General features: G+C 36.8%; 1 protein-coding gene across 1 annotated transcript in view; it reads left to right on the forward strand.

Moving 5' to 3' along the window:
• Myo9a (myosin IXA) overlaps window positions 1-17591 on the forward strand; it is a 171134-nt gene that overhangs the window by 78371 nt on the left and 75172 nt on the right. The window contains exons 13-15 of the mRNA XM_051156589.1: window positions 3885-4026; window positions 6019-6214; window positions 13562-13681. Of these exons, the coding sequence (XP_051012546.1) occupies window positions 3885-4026; window positions 6019-6214; window positions 13562-13681 (458 nt within the window). The remainder of the gene's footprint in view (window positions 1-3884; window positions 4027-6018; window positions 6215-13561; window positions 13682-17591) is intronic.

Genomic DNA, 17591 nt, shown 5'->3' on the forward strand with positions numbered 1-17591 from the left:
GCACTCAGAGGATGGATAGCAGGCTACCAAGAAGAGACTCGATACCCTATGAGCATATACAGGGGGAAGAGGTCCCCCTCAGTCACAGTCATAGGGGAGGGGAGTAAGGGGAAAATGGGAGGGAGGGAGGAATGGGAGGATACAAGGGATGGGATAGCAATTGAGATGTAATATGAATAAATTAATAAAATATATTTTTTAAAAAGGCAAGTCCTTAAGGGGGGAGGGGAAAGAATCATATGCCTTTACCCACTGAACTATCTTACCAGTCCTTGAATTTTTTATACAGAAATTGTGTTTGCTTTAAAATGAATAATAATTTTTAATGTCATACCCCCCCCCCAAAAAAAAAAAAAAACCAACAACAATAACACATATTTGTAAGTGTTTTTCAATATATAGGACCTTGGGAGAACCTTTCTTTTTAAGTCTACCCTGCTTCTTTAGAAACGTTTTTTCTCTATTTCAAAGAAAGGAAATCTTATCATACATTGTTAAAACCATGCTGAGGGTTAGGAAGTAAATAAATTGTTACTTACAGACAGCAAGCGAGTACCTTAATAGAAGAGCGGAGCATTCTACCTGAGTTGTAGTTGCTAGGGTTTGGAATTGCTCACGCTGTTTACCTTCATTATGTTTTCTGAGTTAGGAACATTGCACAGTTAAAAGGGAAATTGATTTTCACAGTAGACTTTTTGACTTGAAACAAGTAGGATTAGAATTGGTGACAGTAGTGTAGAACTGTAGCTTCTTCTTCAGACTGTAAGAGTAATAATTTTTTCTAGAATGGCTTTAGAGTTTTAGAATGAGCTTAGAAAGAAGTTTTTAGTTCAGGATAGTATGTGAATGCAAAAGCCAGCCACAGTTACTAGAAAAATGGCAGTGTTGAAAACATACAAAGGACTGGGTGGCGATTGTGCTCTCCTTTAATCCTAGCACCCAGGAGGGCAGAGGCAGGCAGATCTCAGAGTGAGTTAGTTCGAGGACAGCCAGAGCTACACAGAGAAACTCTTGTTTTGATTCCCCTCCCAAAAGAGAGATGGGGCGGCGGGGGGGAACATATGAAGCCTGCTCACATTTATTTAATCCCTGTAAGGTGGCAGATAGTGTTTGGTGCAATTATTAGTAGCATTTGATTTTATTAGCACTGCTGTACCTAACATTATGCTTATCTTATGAACCAGTTTAGAGAACCAGTTATTAAAGGTTACAGGACACTGGAGAACCGCTAGTATAAGCTAGGATGATCTGAAACCAGTGGCCATTCTCTTTCCTGATTCTACTATATGTATATTAACCGTTTTTGTTATAATTTTGAATAATTTTTATACATTGAGATTGCTATTTAGGGGCTGGAGAGCTGGCTTAGAGGTTAAGGGCACTGACTGCTCCTCCAGAGGTCCTGAGTTCACTTCTCAGCAACCACATGGTGGCTCACAACCATCTATAATGAGATCTGGTGCCTCTTCTTGCCTGCAGGTGTACATTTAAAAAAAAAAGATTGCTGTTTAGCATTGTCATAACTAAATCACAACATTACTCATTATTTATGCTAGCATTAAACTATTTTCTGAAAGATTCTTCTTTTTCTGTCAGACTGTCTATTTGAAACTCCTAGTAATTAGTCACTTTCATCATTGTGATGAAAATACCTGAGGAAAGAAAGATAAAAGAAGGAAAAAGTTACTCTGGGTTTCAGTTTTTAAAAGTCTTTGATCTGTTTCTTTGGCTCAGTTGCTTTGGGCTTGAGGCCACTCACCCCAGGACATCCTAGAGGCAGACCCACTTCTTTCAATTAGGACACATCTCCTAATAGTCTGTTCAGTTGTGAATTCATCATGACCCTGTCATCCTCAAACACTGCTGCATTGAGGACCAAGCTTTAAATACACATGTCTTCTGGTAACATTTCATGTACAAATCGTAACCCTTGTTCTTGGTTCCCAAAGGCGCATGTCTGTCCTAAAGCAAAGTATTAGAGTACTCCAAGAGTTCCTGCAGCTTTCAGAGTTGGAGCTTTATCTGAAAACTCAAGTCTAGAAGGCAACTTTTAGTTGTGATATTTTATAAAATTAAAGATGCAAGTTGTGAGCTAGGCGCAGTGCAGTGGCACATGCCTGTTATCCCAGCACTCAGGGAAGCAGAGGCAGGTGGATTTCTGTGAGTTCAAGACAAGCCTGGTTTACAAAGTGAGTCCAGAACATCCAAGACTGCACAGAGAGACCTGTCTCAAAAAACAAACAAAACAAAAAAATATGCAAGTTATGTCCATTGAACATAGAGTGGTAAGGGCAGGCACAGGATCAACATTCTTATTCAGAAGGGAGGGATGGGAGCATAGAAAGGAGAATCCAGGCCAAGGAAAACTGAAACCCACTAGGGCAACATTAAATCTTGAGCACCCAAATCTATCACCCAAGTCACATGCTGGTATACTAAGCTCTCCTGTGTTTGTGCAGCTCCACCTTTATGACTTTGCAATCTCCTGTTTTCCTGGCACCTCTCTGAGGCTACTTGCTTATTGGAGATTCTTCTATGTTTCTGGCATCTCCAGATTCCTGGAATTTTGACTGCTACTTGGTTTTATTCATAGCCCTCTTCTGGGTTTCTGACTGCAGCGTCTCTCTGGCTCCCCTAGCCTTCTTATAAAATCTGGCAGAATCCCTTACAATCCCACAACTCTTATATTTTACATGTTTACAAAAACCTGCATCACTTTGATGGCATTAATAACTGCTTTTGGTGCAAACTTTACTCTTGGAACCCGCTCATCCTTGGCTGTAGTAAGCTCTTGAGTACTTGGACAGTGGTCATAGGCAAATGAGTCTTGGGGAAACAGTTTTCCAGGAGGCCCTGTTTGAATAAGGAATGAGGAGCTGTTTTACACTCTTGAACAAGCAATTTCCTAGAAGTTCCTGCAGTGCCCTGATAGCACCATGTAAAATATGAGATGTGGTCTTTTCCTGCCTGAATTACAAGTTTATCAATTCTGTCTTGTGTGATTTTTGGTGCTGATCTCCACAGTATGACAAAAAGTAGCCAACATTATTCATCCCACAAGCTGAATGTTTGTCTTGAAATTTCCTCTAAGATTAAGTAACTGAAGATATTTAAACTCAGCTTTACAGAAAGTTTCAGGGTATGAACAAAATATAGAAGAATTCTGTTTCTAGGACATAAGAAAAATGATGACACTCAGTTCCCAATATAACCCCCTCCCCCTTTTCCAATGGGAAACTTTGTTCAACATTCTGACTTTCTTAGTTCCACTAAAATCTCCAGGTGAACTCTGTTTTCACCATTCTAACACAATAATTGGTGTAGATTAGAAAGTTACTACTTATATATGGGAAAATAAGAAACAAACGTATTGAAGAACAAGAGATTATTTAATTTTTGAAATGTATTGACCCTCAAAGAGTATATATGATTTTGGTTTTATTTTTCTTTGTGCTATACACTATTGCTGCACAGTGCAGCTTTTAAATAACAAGTGACTTGAGCTAATTTCTCGGGCTAACTGTAAAGTGTGATTCCTCGTGTATACAGTAGGATCCCTAGTTCTTTAGCTTGTTTCAAGAGTGATTATTTGTGTATGGTAGCATACACCTTTAATCCTAGCACTCAGGAAGCAGAGGCAGGCAGATCCCTAGGAGTTCACAGCTAGCCTGGTCTACATTGCAAGTTCCAAGGCTATGCAGTAAGCCTCTTTCCCACCTCCTAACCCTGTCACGCCCCCAAATAAATGAAAAGACTCTGATTATAATCTATAGGTAAAACTCTTCATAAACTGTATAGTATATCAGCACTGTAATTATAATGTACTTTATTATGGTATATAATGACTACATCTTTCTCATAATTTGTTGCCTCCCTCAATTCAGCTTTCCACAGGCTACAAACCAAACATTACTAGACAAGTTTAAACATCAACATGAAGATAATTCTTACATTGAATTTCCAGCTGTGATGGAGCCTGCTTTTATCATAAGGCATTATGCTGGAAAAGTAAAATATGGAGTAAAGGTCAGTAAATTTCTTATTCAATGTGGTTTTAGAGCAGAGGTATATGTTTTAAAATATAGGACATGTAAATTTTTTTGACAATTTTATATATGTAAAAGTTGTTTGTTAAACAGCACCATCCCCAAACTCTTCCGTCAGATGTATGGTTACTATATCTGGTAGTCCCTCTCCTGTAGTTTTTGTAGGCTCTGGATCAGTAGTCTTTGGAGACATTTTGTAAGGATAGAACTAGAATTGAGATCTGCTTTTCAGTATGTTACCATTTTAGATAATATTTCTTCTGGTTTCCTTGTACAGATGAATCTATCAGTCCATTCTAGTGAACTTTTTAAATCTAGAAGAACTGATAATCTGTGTCTCAACCTCATTGTTCATCTTCATACTTCATTTGTTTCTTTTTTTCTTTTTTAAGCACTATTAGGTAATTGTGAGCTATCTTTTTTTGCTTTGTTTTGTTTTTGTTTTTTGTTTTTTGTTTTTTTGAGATAGGGTTTCTCTGTGTAGCCTTGGCTGTCTTGGACTCGCTTTGTAGACAGGCTGGCCTTGAACTCACAGCAATCCATCTGTCTCTGTCTCCCATGTGCTGGGATTAAAGGTGTGCACCACCAGGCCTGGCTGAAATGGTGTGTCTTTAAACTCAAAGCCTGTCTCCAGTGGCATAAACATACTACAGCAAGACTACACCTCGTGAGCCTACCCAGACACCGCCACCAGCTGGGAACGAAGACTCAGGGGACATTTATCATACCGTATACACACCCACCTGTTTCCGTGATGTTTATGTTATCGTGTAGATTCAAACTAAAAGATGATTTAAAAGGTGTAATTACATACTCATTGAAGAAACTAGATACATGATAGAGATATTACGTGAGGTAACAGGGATATTTTACAATGATAAAAGTGTCCAGTTCATGAAATGTTAATCAAAAGTTGTTTACATCAAGCAATTTTGATCCCAACTATAGGAAGCAGAAAGAGACCAAAAGTAGCTTTAGGGTTGAGAATGTGGCAGAGTTCTTGTGTAGCATGTGTGATGCTCTCAGTTTAATTCCTAGCACTGCAGAAAGCTATAACTAAATCAAGGTAGCTGTAGACAATCCAGTGTTGTGCCACAGGGTACACACACAAATATCAAACAGACAAATTTCGCAGCACTTTAAAAACAGTTGACCCAGTTGCTTGCCATAACAATAACGTAGGCAGTTACTGCGTATTTATATATTAATCAGAATTCTTCTAATTAGTTGATGAATCAATTCAGAAAATCACAATTAAAATTACTTGCCATTTTATTAAGACATAGTTTCAACTGAATAGTTAGAAATACACTGTTTTAAAGTTTGTCTAATCCACTTAAATCATTTAAGAGAAATGCTTGACAAGAAATTTGGGTAAAAAGTTGAAAAGTAATTATATCAGATTTCATCTAAAAAAACTTGGAAAAGAGTACATTGAACTCAAATGAAAGATGGACATGATGAAGATCAGAAGTTAACACAATAAAAAGAACCATAAAGAAACCGGTAAAGCTTCTGGGAGTGGTGGCACATACCTCTAATCCTAGTGCTTCAGAGGCTGGGGTAGTAGGGTCTCTCTTGAGTTCAAAGCCAGCCTGATGCCCCAGCCAGAGCAACATAATGATAGCCTGTTTCAAAACAAACACCACCAAAACCCAATGAAATCAAAGTCTAATGTTAGTTCCATTTTAATATATGATAAAACAAACTATTAGCAGAATAGCGGATACTAGAAAAGTATATAAATTATAAGTATAAAAAAATAAGAAAGAGACTTCATTCTTCTGTATTATTCTCTGTGCAGCCTCAGATGTTTATAAAATACCAACTGGCTGCTGCCATTACATTTTCAGTTCTTTTATCATTGAATGAAATTCAGTTCTATAATCTCTGTTCATCCACCATTCAAACCTATTATCTTCTTCATTTTAATAGTCTTTTTTTACAAATAACATTAGTACTTTTTTCATAGGATTTTCGGGAAAAAAATACAGATCATATGCGTCCAGACATTGTGGCTCTTCTGAGAAGCAGCAGAAATGCCTTTGTTTCTGGGATGACTGGAATTGATCCTGTAGCTGTTTTCCGATGGGCAGTTCTGCGAGCGTTTTTCAGAGCCGTGGTTGCTTTCAGGGAAGCTGGGAAAAGACACGTTCAGAGAAAAAGTGGTAAGCCATTTCTTGCTAGTATTCTGCCATGATAATACTTTTTATTTTGTTCTTTTTTTCTTGACACTCTACAATGATGTTTCATATCTGATAAATCACATATACCTTTAAGTTACTAAATGTATGTTTTTGTATACTTGACAAATTAATCCACAGATTCTAGGTCATCAATCATGACAAGTAAGATAGGTTCAAAGATATCCAAACAGGCATGTCATAAACTATCTAGAGATGGGCTGGCTAGATGGCTTAACAGATAGCACTTCCTGCCAAGTCTGATGACAGAGTTCTGTCTCTGAGACCTACAGGAGGGAAAGGATAACTCCTGCAAGTTGTCCTCTGACCTTGACAGGCCATGGCAAATGTGCATCCCCACTCCCTGAATAAATGTAGTTAAAAACATGAAATAAAAGAGACAGAGAATATGAATAGCAAATGGTAGTAGGAAAATGATTGTTATATATAAAGGACCTAGATTAAACAAATGGTTTTTTTCATCAGACTTCACTGCACAGAAGGTAATAGAATATTACATATTCAAAATGTTGAAGGAAAGAGCTATAATAAATAGCTCTACTTCCTTCAAATGCAAAATGTCTTTCAGAAAGATAGTGGTTAAGTATATTCCTAGACATAACCAGGCTTGGTGGTGCATGCCTTTAATCCCAGCACTTGGGAGGCAGATGTAGGCAGATCTCTTGAAACTCCAGGCCTGCATAGACTACATAGTGAATTCCAGAACCACCATTATCTCAAAGACAAAACAAAGCAAAACAAAAATTCAACAAGAGAAGCAAAAAGATAGTCCTTAGAAAAATAAATCCTAAGTGACTTTATTAGCAGACTTTCCCACTGTTTTAGTAGTCGGTGTTCTCTTGCTGTGAAGGGACACTGTGACCACAGCAACTCTGATAAAGGAAAACACTTAATTGAGGTTGGGTTACAGTTTCAGAGACTTAGTCTGTTATTGCCATGGCCAGAGGCATACCAATGAGGAGGCAGACATGGTGCTGGGGAGGTAGCTGAGAGTTCTACATCTGGATGGACAGACAGCAGAAAGAGAGAAACACTGGGCCTACCTTGAGTATTTGAAACCCCAAAACTCCCCTCTCTTCAGTGACACACTTCCTCCAACAGGCCACATGTACTCCCACAAGGCCACGCCTCCTATTCCCTATCAAATAGTCCTATTTCCTGATCCCCAAGTATTCAGTCATATGAGCCTATTGGGACCATTCCTATTCAAACCACCATATTCCCATAGGAAATATGAAAAGGAATTCTTATGATTGAAATGGTTAAAATGATAGTAATGGCCTGAAGAGATGGCTCAGCTGTAAATGCACTTGCTGATTTCCCAGAGCCACCTGAGTTCAGTTCCCAGCATCCATGTTAATAGTCTCACAACCTCTGGCAACTCCAGCTCTAGGGGGAAATCAAATACCCTCTTCTGGCCTCAGAGGGAATTGCACTCACATGTGCACATATACACAGAAATAAACACACACATAGAAATAAAACAAAAAAATTTTTTTTAGAAACATTAGTAAAAAAGAGAAGAGGACCATTATAGTTAACTAAAAAAAAGATGGAATAAATATTTTTTTTACATATTCTAATACTCAGGAGATAGCTGTTTAAAGTAATAATTGTAATTTTATGCCGATGGTCATACTGTTTAAAAGATATAACTTACAGCTGGGCGATGGTGGTGCACGCTTTTAATCCCAGCACTCGGGAGGCAGAGGCAGGTGAATCGCTGTGAGTTCGAGGCCAGCTGGTCTACAAAGCCAGTCCAGGACAGGGAAGGCTACACAGAGAAACTTTGTCTTGAAAAACATACAAACAAAAACCCCAAAATAGAAAAAAAAAAAGATATAACTTATTTGATAGTAACAGTGTAAAGAAAGAGATAGGGGCCACTTTTTGTGCAACTGAAAATTTTTTTAATTTGGACTAGAGTTTTAGAAATTAGTACTTTAATTATAATTGTCATGTCAACTGTTAACTAAATAGTAAAAAAAAAAAAAGGGTTATTTAAAAGGAGGGCAGTAATAATGAAAGTAAAGAACAAAAAATGTCTTACTATGTAGAAAGCAAATAACATCCTTCAACATAACAAGGAGATCAAGAAAGAAATAATAAGAAAAGGTAGAAGATACTTTGAGCTGGAGATAACAAACAAACATAGTCTATACTTGTCCCTGGTTGGTTAGTTTATGTCCTGCCATGCATTGTTTGTTGGATGGTGGACAGTAGAAGCCTTGCCTGAAAATGATTATTGGTTATATAAGTTTATGCATGATACAGGTGTTTTACACACTGCTAGGAGACAATCGCGACTTATAGAATATAGCTCAAGGAGTGCTTATAGAAAGGCTTATAGCATCAAAACACTTGTATTATAAAACAAGACTTCAGGCCAATAACCCAGTGTTCTACTGTTTCTAAGGAGGTTTAGATACAAGGATAAAAACTGTGTAAGCAGGACATTGTAGACTAGATTGGGAAAAAATTAGTACAGAATTAAAAAAACAAGCAAAGCATCTGGATGAGGTAGCGCATGCCTGTAATCCCAGCATTCTGGGCGGCAGAGGCAGGTAGATTGCTGTGAGTTTGAGGCCACCCGGGCCTACAAAGCGAGTCCAGGACCGCCAAGGCTACACAGAGAAACTCTGTCTCAAAAACCCAAAACCAACTTATCAAACAAACAACCCTCCAAAAAAACCTAAAACCAAAACAACAACAACAGCAAAACAAGCAAAACCAGAAAAATGTAACAAAAATAAGCAAAATTGACTGGCTACAAGGCCCAAATTACTAACTTGAGTAATGAACGGAAGGGGACAAGTCTGTTGAAGTTATAGAAGTTAAAATATGATTATTTCTATGGTTAAGAACAAGAAATTAGAAACTAGTTGAAATGGAAATAATGACAGAAAAGTACAAACAACAAATACTGACTCCTGAAGGAATAGAAAATTGAATTCTGGCTTATAGTTTAGAAATTATATTAGTAATTATTAATTTGGCATATACATACAGTGGAATGCTACTCATAAAAGAAATGAATTTCTGGTAAATGTGTGCCACATTTTTTTTTTCCATTTTCATTTACTTATTCACTTTATATCCCAGTCATAGCCCCTTCCCTCTTCTCCTCTCAGTCCCATGCCTTCCTTCTTCTCCCCTCCCCCATCCCAAGCTATTCTTCAGAAAAGAGGAGCCCCCTCCTACCTACCCACCCCAGTTCATCAAGTTGCATCAAGGCTGAGCATATCCCCTGTGGCCTGGTGAGGCAGCCAGGGGGTGGTGATCAAAAAGCTAGCAACAGAGTCCATGTTGGGGACAGCCCCTGCTCCCCTAACTGGAGAACCCACATGAAGCCTGAGCTATCCATTGCCTATATATGTGTAGGGGGCATAGGCCCAGTTTGTGCGTGGTCTTTGGTTGGTGCATCAGCCTCCACAACCCCCCCGGGCCCTGGTTAGTTTGCTCTTTTTGTGGAGCTCCTGTCACGTCTAGGTGCTTTTCTCCTTCCCCCTACTTTTCCACAAGACTCCCTAAATAACACCCAATGTTTGGCTGAGTCTCAGCATCTGTTTCGAACTGCTGCTGGGTAGAGCCTCTCACAGGACAGCTCTGCTAGGCTTCGGTCTGCAAGCATAGCAGAGTATTTTTAATAATGTCAGAGATTGGCTCTCTTCCGTGGAATGGATCTTGGGTTGGGCCAGGCATCGGTCAGACATTCCCTCAATCTCTGCTCTATCTGCTGCCTTTATCCCTGCATGGCTTGTAGGCAGGGTAAATTTTGGGTTGAAGTGTTTGTGCGTGAGTTGATGTTCCCCTCCTTCCACAAGGTGTCCTCTTCAGTCTCCATGGCCCCTGCTACTAGAAGTCTCAGTTAGCATCTCCCTCATATCCTCCCAGAAGCCTACTCTGACTTAGGTCTCCAGCTTTTCACAGAGATACCCCACCCATAATTGTTCTTTTCTTTGCAGGCCTTTTATCTTCCTGACCCTACTTTCCCAGGTCTGATCTCCACCCTTATTTCTCTCTGCGCTTCCTCTCCTACTTTGTTCCTTCTTTTCAACGACTACCTCTGCCTATTCTGTTTCCCCTTTTGGTATGATAAACATATTTTTAAGTATATTGTAGTGATGGTGTATAGCATTGTTTGTTATACTAAAAACTGTTGACTTGCAGTTTGCATAGTGAATTGTGTCATGTGAATTATGGTTCAGTAAAGTATATACAAACACAAAATGAATGTTTATTGTTCATTTATTCTTTCTTAAAATTATTTTTATTTTATATGTATTGGTATCTTGCCTGCACATTTGTTTGTGTGAGAGTGTCGGACCTCCTAAAACTAGAGTTACACAGTGTGAGCTGCCATGTGCGTGCTAGGGAACCTGGGTCCACTGGAAGAGCACTGAGATGGCTCTTAACCATCTCTCCAGCCCCTCAGTGCATTTACTCTTAACTCCCTCATGCACATCAGTGGAAGAACATGAACAGATCATGACATATTCCTGCCACGGTGATTCTCATAGTTTGTAAATTTTTAAAATTACTGAGCAAAAAGGCAGCAATATTAGTTCATTTGGTTTAGAAACATGCAAGGTAATGTATAGGGAAAGATCAGAATATGATTGCCTCTGGTAGTGTCAGTGGCAAGGGTAGTAGCGATAGGAAAGGTGATAAAATAACTTTGGAAGGGATGAAATGTTCTATATCTGGGTTCAGGCTTACATGGATACAAACATTTGTTTAAACTCATCAAGCAGAATACTTAATAAACCTGGACTCAAGTAGCCGAATATGGTAGAACACACTTAGAGTCCTTGCTATTAAGGAACATTAGGCAGGAGGATCAGTTGAGCTCTAGGGGTTTAGAGATTTGCCCAGGCAATGTGAGACAGGAGGAGTCTTGAGGCTTGGGATCTGCCATAATAAAAATGTAGGTTCAGAGATCTGGCCTCGGGTGTGAATGGTACAGCGCAGCTTGGATCATGAAGTTCCTGCCTGGTGGTTCAGAGGGTTGAAAGCTTAAATTTTTCTGTAATTAAAAAGGCTTTTGAAAAACTATATCCACTGGCCTTACATAGGGAAGCAATAAGAACTTTAATCTGGTGAACTTTAGGTAGATTCCTGTAAGTGTGGGTCTGGACTTGGATTATGTGCTAGTACATAATGTAGTGTAGCACCCAGGACACAGAGACACTACGGTTGCTTTGAATTCGAGCTCAGCCTAAGCTCCCTTGACTGAAAAAACAAAAACAGAAGATTTGCTTCAAAAATTTGTATACTGTCCCCCAAACAAATGAAACAATAACTGAAATAAATGTAATCCTTCAAAAACACAGTTTATGTGATACTTTAAAAAATAACCTCCATTGAAAATATATTTATAAATTATCTTGGAACAATCAAGTCATCTTAGGGAATTACTATACACAACAAGCAAGAAGAATATAATTTTAAGGTGTAAAAATTTTGTTATAGTCTGGAAAATAATGTTAAAGCAGTTAAAAATGTTTTTAAAAGGTTTAGAAGTCAAATGAAAGAAATAGGACACAGGTTATTAAAAAACATTAGACTAAATGTGGCACTGAATCACAAAGCTACAAAGATACAAAAATACCTGAGTGATGCTGGTATAGTATATTTGATCGAATGGAAAATAGTGCAGTGACACTGGTATAATAGTTAGATCAAATGGAAAACGGAGTACAATGGAGAAAGTAATATTTAATTTTCTTAAAATTCTACACAGTAATTTAGTGGATTTTAATAATTATTTTTTCACACAAAAGTTTTTACATATTCTTGAATTATTTCTAGTATATTATTAAATTATCAATTGATTCAGTAGACCATACATTGTCATCTTTCTCTTCTCTCCAAACTTGTCCACTTTATTTGATTGTCAGTTTAAGTACAGGCTATTCTGATACTTAGCCAGCAAGTGTAATTACTGGTAATAATTGAAATTAAGTATTTCTACTAATATATTTTGTCACAGTGACATGATCACAAGCTGTGTTTTAAAAAATATTAAACATTTTCAATTATCGATTCTCATCTTGGCTAACTGATCCATTTAAAAAAGTTACTTTTTACTGTCAGCCTGTTAAAATGTTTGAAGTGGACTTACACTTTAAAAGTCTGCTACTTTTATGTATCTGATTAATTATAAGATTATAATTTCTCCACTAAATTATTTTATTCATTTTTATCAGTTTGATAAAATTCTTGATGTAGATTTTATCATTTTAAAAAGCTTTCTATTTTTATGTACTATCTGATGATTAACAAGATTGTGGTTTTTTTTTCTTATATGTATGGATAGTATTTTCTGAACTTAGAAGCCTAGCTTAGAGAATTTTATTGAGATGAAAAAATGCTGTGCAAGGAGTTTTTTTTTAATATTTGAGCTTTAAAATGACTATATTGAGAACTGTTTGTAATTTATGACATTGAGACTCATTCCTAATTCTATGATAAAGTGTACTAATCGGCCTTTAGTTCATTATGTAACACTTAATATGTTCCTAGGTTATATAGTTTGCATTTTTTTTGAGGCAAAATTGTTCAATGTAACCATTATTCCATATCTCTTAAGGTAATCTCTGAGGGACACTCAGAGTCTATCTCTTTTGAAATATGGAAACTCTATATTCTACCTTAAATAATTTTTTTCACTGATACTTATGCTCCGGAAGCTGCCCTGTTCCCTTGCCTTATTGCTAGAATGACTCACTTGGTTAACTTTCATCTGGGGCTTTGGTCTTGTGTCTTTTCTTTCCTGGTAGTAATTCACTTTTATCTCCTTTTTCAGTGGTGAGGTATAGATTCCCCAGCTATTTTTTGTTCAAGTTCCTACTCTTTGGTGATTTATTTACTACTTAGACTTATACATTTGATAGACTATTTACAAGTGTGGTTGATTGCCAGATATGCAAAAGAACTGTTAAGTTATTTTGTAAACTGTCTGGGTATAATTTCTCTCATATTCTATCAATGTTGCCAACTACATGCTAAAGATATTTCAGAAAGGGATAATTTTTGAAGAACAACCCAATAATAGAACCTGTATGAAATGTTCCATAAACTTTAATGTAGAATTTTTCATATGGCATTAACTCAGAATACGTTGATTAATAAAACAGACATTTTGTATATCTGAAAAGAATATTTAGTTGGGGAAAATCAGTCACATTATCCTATGTTTTAAAATATATTAAGAGAGTTGGCACCATTGTATTTGATTCTCTTACTGGTTTGGGCTTAAATAATGTCTTTTTCTTTCTTCTTTGGTTTTGTTTTGTTTTACTTCTCAAGGACACGATGATACAACGCCATGTGCAATTTTGAAAAGTATGGATAGTATTAGCTTTCTCCAACACCCAGTCCACCAGAGGAGCTTAGAGATTCTGCAGAGGTGCAAGGAAGAGAAGAACAGTAAGGCTGCAAACCCTCATAAACTCTGTGTTGTCACATCTATTTGGAAATGGAAATCAAGAGCATTCATGAGGGTAGCATGCAGATTGCATAGGCAGCATGACCTTCCCAGTCCTTTATTAGACTCTAGTGCTTTCTCTTGAAATTGCTGATATACCTGTTAAATGTGGGTGACTCCTGTTTGCCCACATTGTTAATTATTTAGGTTGTATCACTAAATTGGTTTCCATTTTTGTCTTGAAAGTATCTGACTCATTCTAGAAAAATGAATAGTACTTTTTCTCCTAGTGCTTTTTGGAAGTTTTACTCAAATGTACAATAAAAGAGAACAATTTGGTAAATCTTACATATATAGAAACTCATGAAATTATCACAGTAATCATGATAGTCAACATTCCCCAAAAGTTTCCTCATTATCTGGCTAAATTTTGTACTTGCTTATGTGTGAGTCCTGCATAAGCAATGTTGTTAAGGGATCCATTTAAGTTGAGTGCAACATTTAACTCAGACTTTCTGTGTCTAAAAGAAACCACCACACCAGTGTTTTAGCATAGAGAAAATGAGAACACATGTCTGTTTATGTCTAAAATTGATGTAAAAGATGCACTTGGTCTCCATTTCTTTCCTGGCTCTTTGCTAGTCTGCATGCAAATAGGTTCTCTTATCTGCTGTGTGGTTACAATGCTTGGGCTCACTCCTATTGTGATAGTAAATGAGTTCTTCAGAAAACTAAGCCGTTTGTGTGTAGTAGACTAAATTTACTCAAAGTCTGCTTTGTGCATTTAATAAATTGCCACACGTTTAGGTTACTACTTTTACTAGAGTTTCCTGGAGTTACTTAATAAAAGAACAATTAAAGTAGAAGTGCTAAAAAATAATTGCAGTGAGTTCTTTTTCACTGTATTGGTATAAGAAAATGTATAATGTATTTTGAGAAAAAAAAATATATTTTTTTCTTGTAGTAAGAATAAAGGTAAGTAGCTTTTAAAAGATGTCTTTAAAATCTCTTATTAATTACTGTTATTATTTCCAGTGATATACAGTCATCATTCCAATTGCTCAGTTTTGTATCCTCAGTCTTTCAAAACAGTCTACAAATCTTTTGAGGACAGCTTAAGTGAACTGTACTTAATTCTAAAGTAGTTGCATGTAGTTCAGTTGTTTTGTTTGTTTCTTCATGATTGAGCCTGGCAACTGCAGACTAGATAATATTGTAGTTTATGGGTCTGATTTCAGCATAGGTTGCATGAAGACATTATGCATTGTCAGTTCCCTAATTTCTGCATACTGATGCCGTCATTCATTTTATGTATGTATTTTAATTTCCACTGCAGTTACATGCAGTTGCAGCTTTAAAGTATTTTGGTACTACTGTTGCATAATCCTGGCACACTACAACTGTAGAATGCATTGAAAATGTATGAAAGGAAAAATGTAATTTTTTATTATTTTTAATATTTATTTATTTTTATTTAGAAGTGTGTGTATGTGCATGTGTGCATGCATGCCACATGTATACAGGTGCTTTCGGAAGCCAGAAGAGAGTGTCAGATCCCTTGGAGCTGGAGTTAGAGGCATTTTTGAACTATCTCATGTGGGTGCTGGGAATTGAATTCACTTGTCTTTTAGAGCAGTAAGTGCTCTTAACTATTTGAGCCATCTCTCCAGCCCTTAAACTTTTACATTACATTTTTTTATCACTAAAATAATAATTGAAGCTTTCACCTTAAGAATCTAGGAAAAACAGTATGTTAAGCCTTTAAAAAGAAAATAAATCAAATGATTCTGTGAGCTAAAAAGAAGTGATATAGAAAGCAAATAATAGTCTGTAATATGTTTGTTTATACTGTTGCTTTAGTTTAAAGGCAGTGTATTATGAGGCAAGCATGTAGCAGAACAAAGCTCACTTGAAGGCTAAGAAACGAGAAGAGGCTGGAGTCCCAGAACCACCTTTGTGCATGCACTGATAATGACCCTACTACCTACTACCAGCCCAGCTTCTTTAAAACATTCTACAGAACCAAACTTTTAATGTGGTGGCCTTAAGGGACAGTCAAGATCCAAAACATGCTAACAATCAAGTTAACACACTGTGATAACCATCTATAAAAGAAAAAGTATGTGATCATCTCAGTAAATGGAAAAAAAAAAAAAAAGGTTGTCATAATTCTGCACTCTTTTCTTTTAAAACCTGGCAACTAAGTGCCCCCAGTTTGTAAAGGGCTGCATGAAAAATCTTATCACAGACTTTCTCCAAATATATATAAGTTAAGACATTTTAGTAAAGACAAGGTAAAGATATTTCATATAGCCACTTGTATTCAGGGTCACAGGCAGATTAGTACAACAACAAAGAGATAGAAAAGGAATTTGAAAGGAAGGAATTAGTTAAGGTGGCCCTTAGTTGAAAGGTAAAAATCTATAAAATTGTTTTATAACTAAAACGTGACCTTAGCAGTCTTGTAGGATACCTAATAAAGATACAAAATCACATTTTAAACCCTAAATACATGGAATGTGGAGTTTATAAATGCCATTTATAGTATTTGAGGCAGCCAGTCCACTCCCACATTTTATAAGAGTAGGTACGTGTGACAAAAGTACATGGCAGCTGTGTCACTTCTAATATTAGAAAAGATTACCATTCCCATTTTTGGTATGACTTTGTTAGCTTTTACATCACTGTGAGGGAAGCCACTGTGTGAGCAGCTCCATTCAGAGTTCCACCAAAATCCTCAGCCAACAGGTAATAAGGAGCTGGGCTTCCTTAGCAACTGGCTGGATGACCTAAGAGCCAGTCATCCTTTATTCTAGTCCCAGGATGACTGCAGTCTTGCTTGGCAGCTTTAGTACAACCTGACTAGGAGACCCTAACTTAGAACTACCTAGATAAGCAACTCCTAATTTTCATTCTTTTGGAAACTGCGTTAGATGGGCTTGGTAGCCGAGTTAAAATCTCATCTTACTGTGGAAACTTGGACAGGAGATAGTAACTTAGGGAAAAGTTTTCTCAAAAATGAGAGAGGGGGAGTGGAGGGAGAAGGGAGGAAGGAGGGGAGACGGGAGAGAGAGAGAGAGAGAGACAGACAGACAGACAGAATTGAGGAGGACTAGGGGTAGGGCAGTGGTCGAGTGTTAGGACTCTTGTATAGCATACATGAAGCCCTGGATTCAGTATTACTAGGTGTTACAGAAAGGGAGAGAAATGGAAGGAAAGCTGTGAACCAAATAAAAAGTACAGAAATGGATCCATATGTATGTAATATGGCGTATTGATTTTCTACCAAGGTGCTGAGATAGTTTAGTGGAATAATGGATTATTTCAACAAACCAATGGCGTTGAGCAACTTGGTATCCATTTGTTAAAAGAGAACTCTTATGTCATGAAAAATTATTTTGAAATGAGTCATGCGATTTAAAGTTCAAAGCCAGTAAATTTATAAGAAAACTTGAGAAAAAACATAGGCAAAGGGTTTTTTGTTTTTTGTTTGCTGTTGTTGTTTGTTTTGTTTTTAAGGCTATATAAGCATGAACTAAAAGTAGAGGAAAAGTGATAAGTTAGAATTCCCTGAATTGAAAACTTAATACTTTTAAAATAATATCAAGAAAAGAAAAACCATGGCTACAGTCTGGGAAACAGCGTCTTTAATCTTGAAAATACATTTTCTAATCATGAGCATGGGTATCATTCCGTTAATTGGCTCTTGGTTTCTTTTAGTGATATTTTATAATTTTCAATGTAGACATCTTGACTTATTCTGTTAAGTTTACATTATTTTGATTTTATGAGTGGAATTACTAGTCTTTGATCACTTATTACATCTGTACAGAAATAGAGTTGATGTCTAAATATCAATGTAATTTCCTATATTTTTGCTGAATATATTAACTTTACAGATTTTTTAACATA

The sequence above is a fragment of the Acomys russatus genome, chromosome 14, assembly GCF_903995435.1.
Source record: "Acomys russatus chromosome 14, mAcoRus1.1, whole genome shotgun sequence".
Lineage (NCBI taxonomy): Eukaryota > Metazoa > Chordata > Mammalia > Rodentia > Muridae > Acomys > Acomys russatus.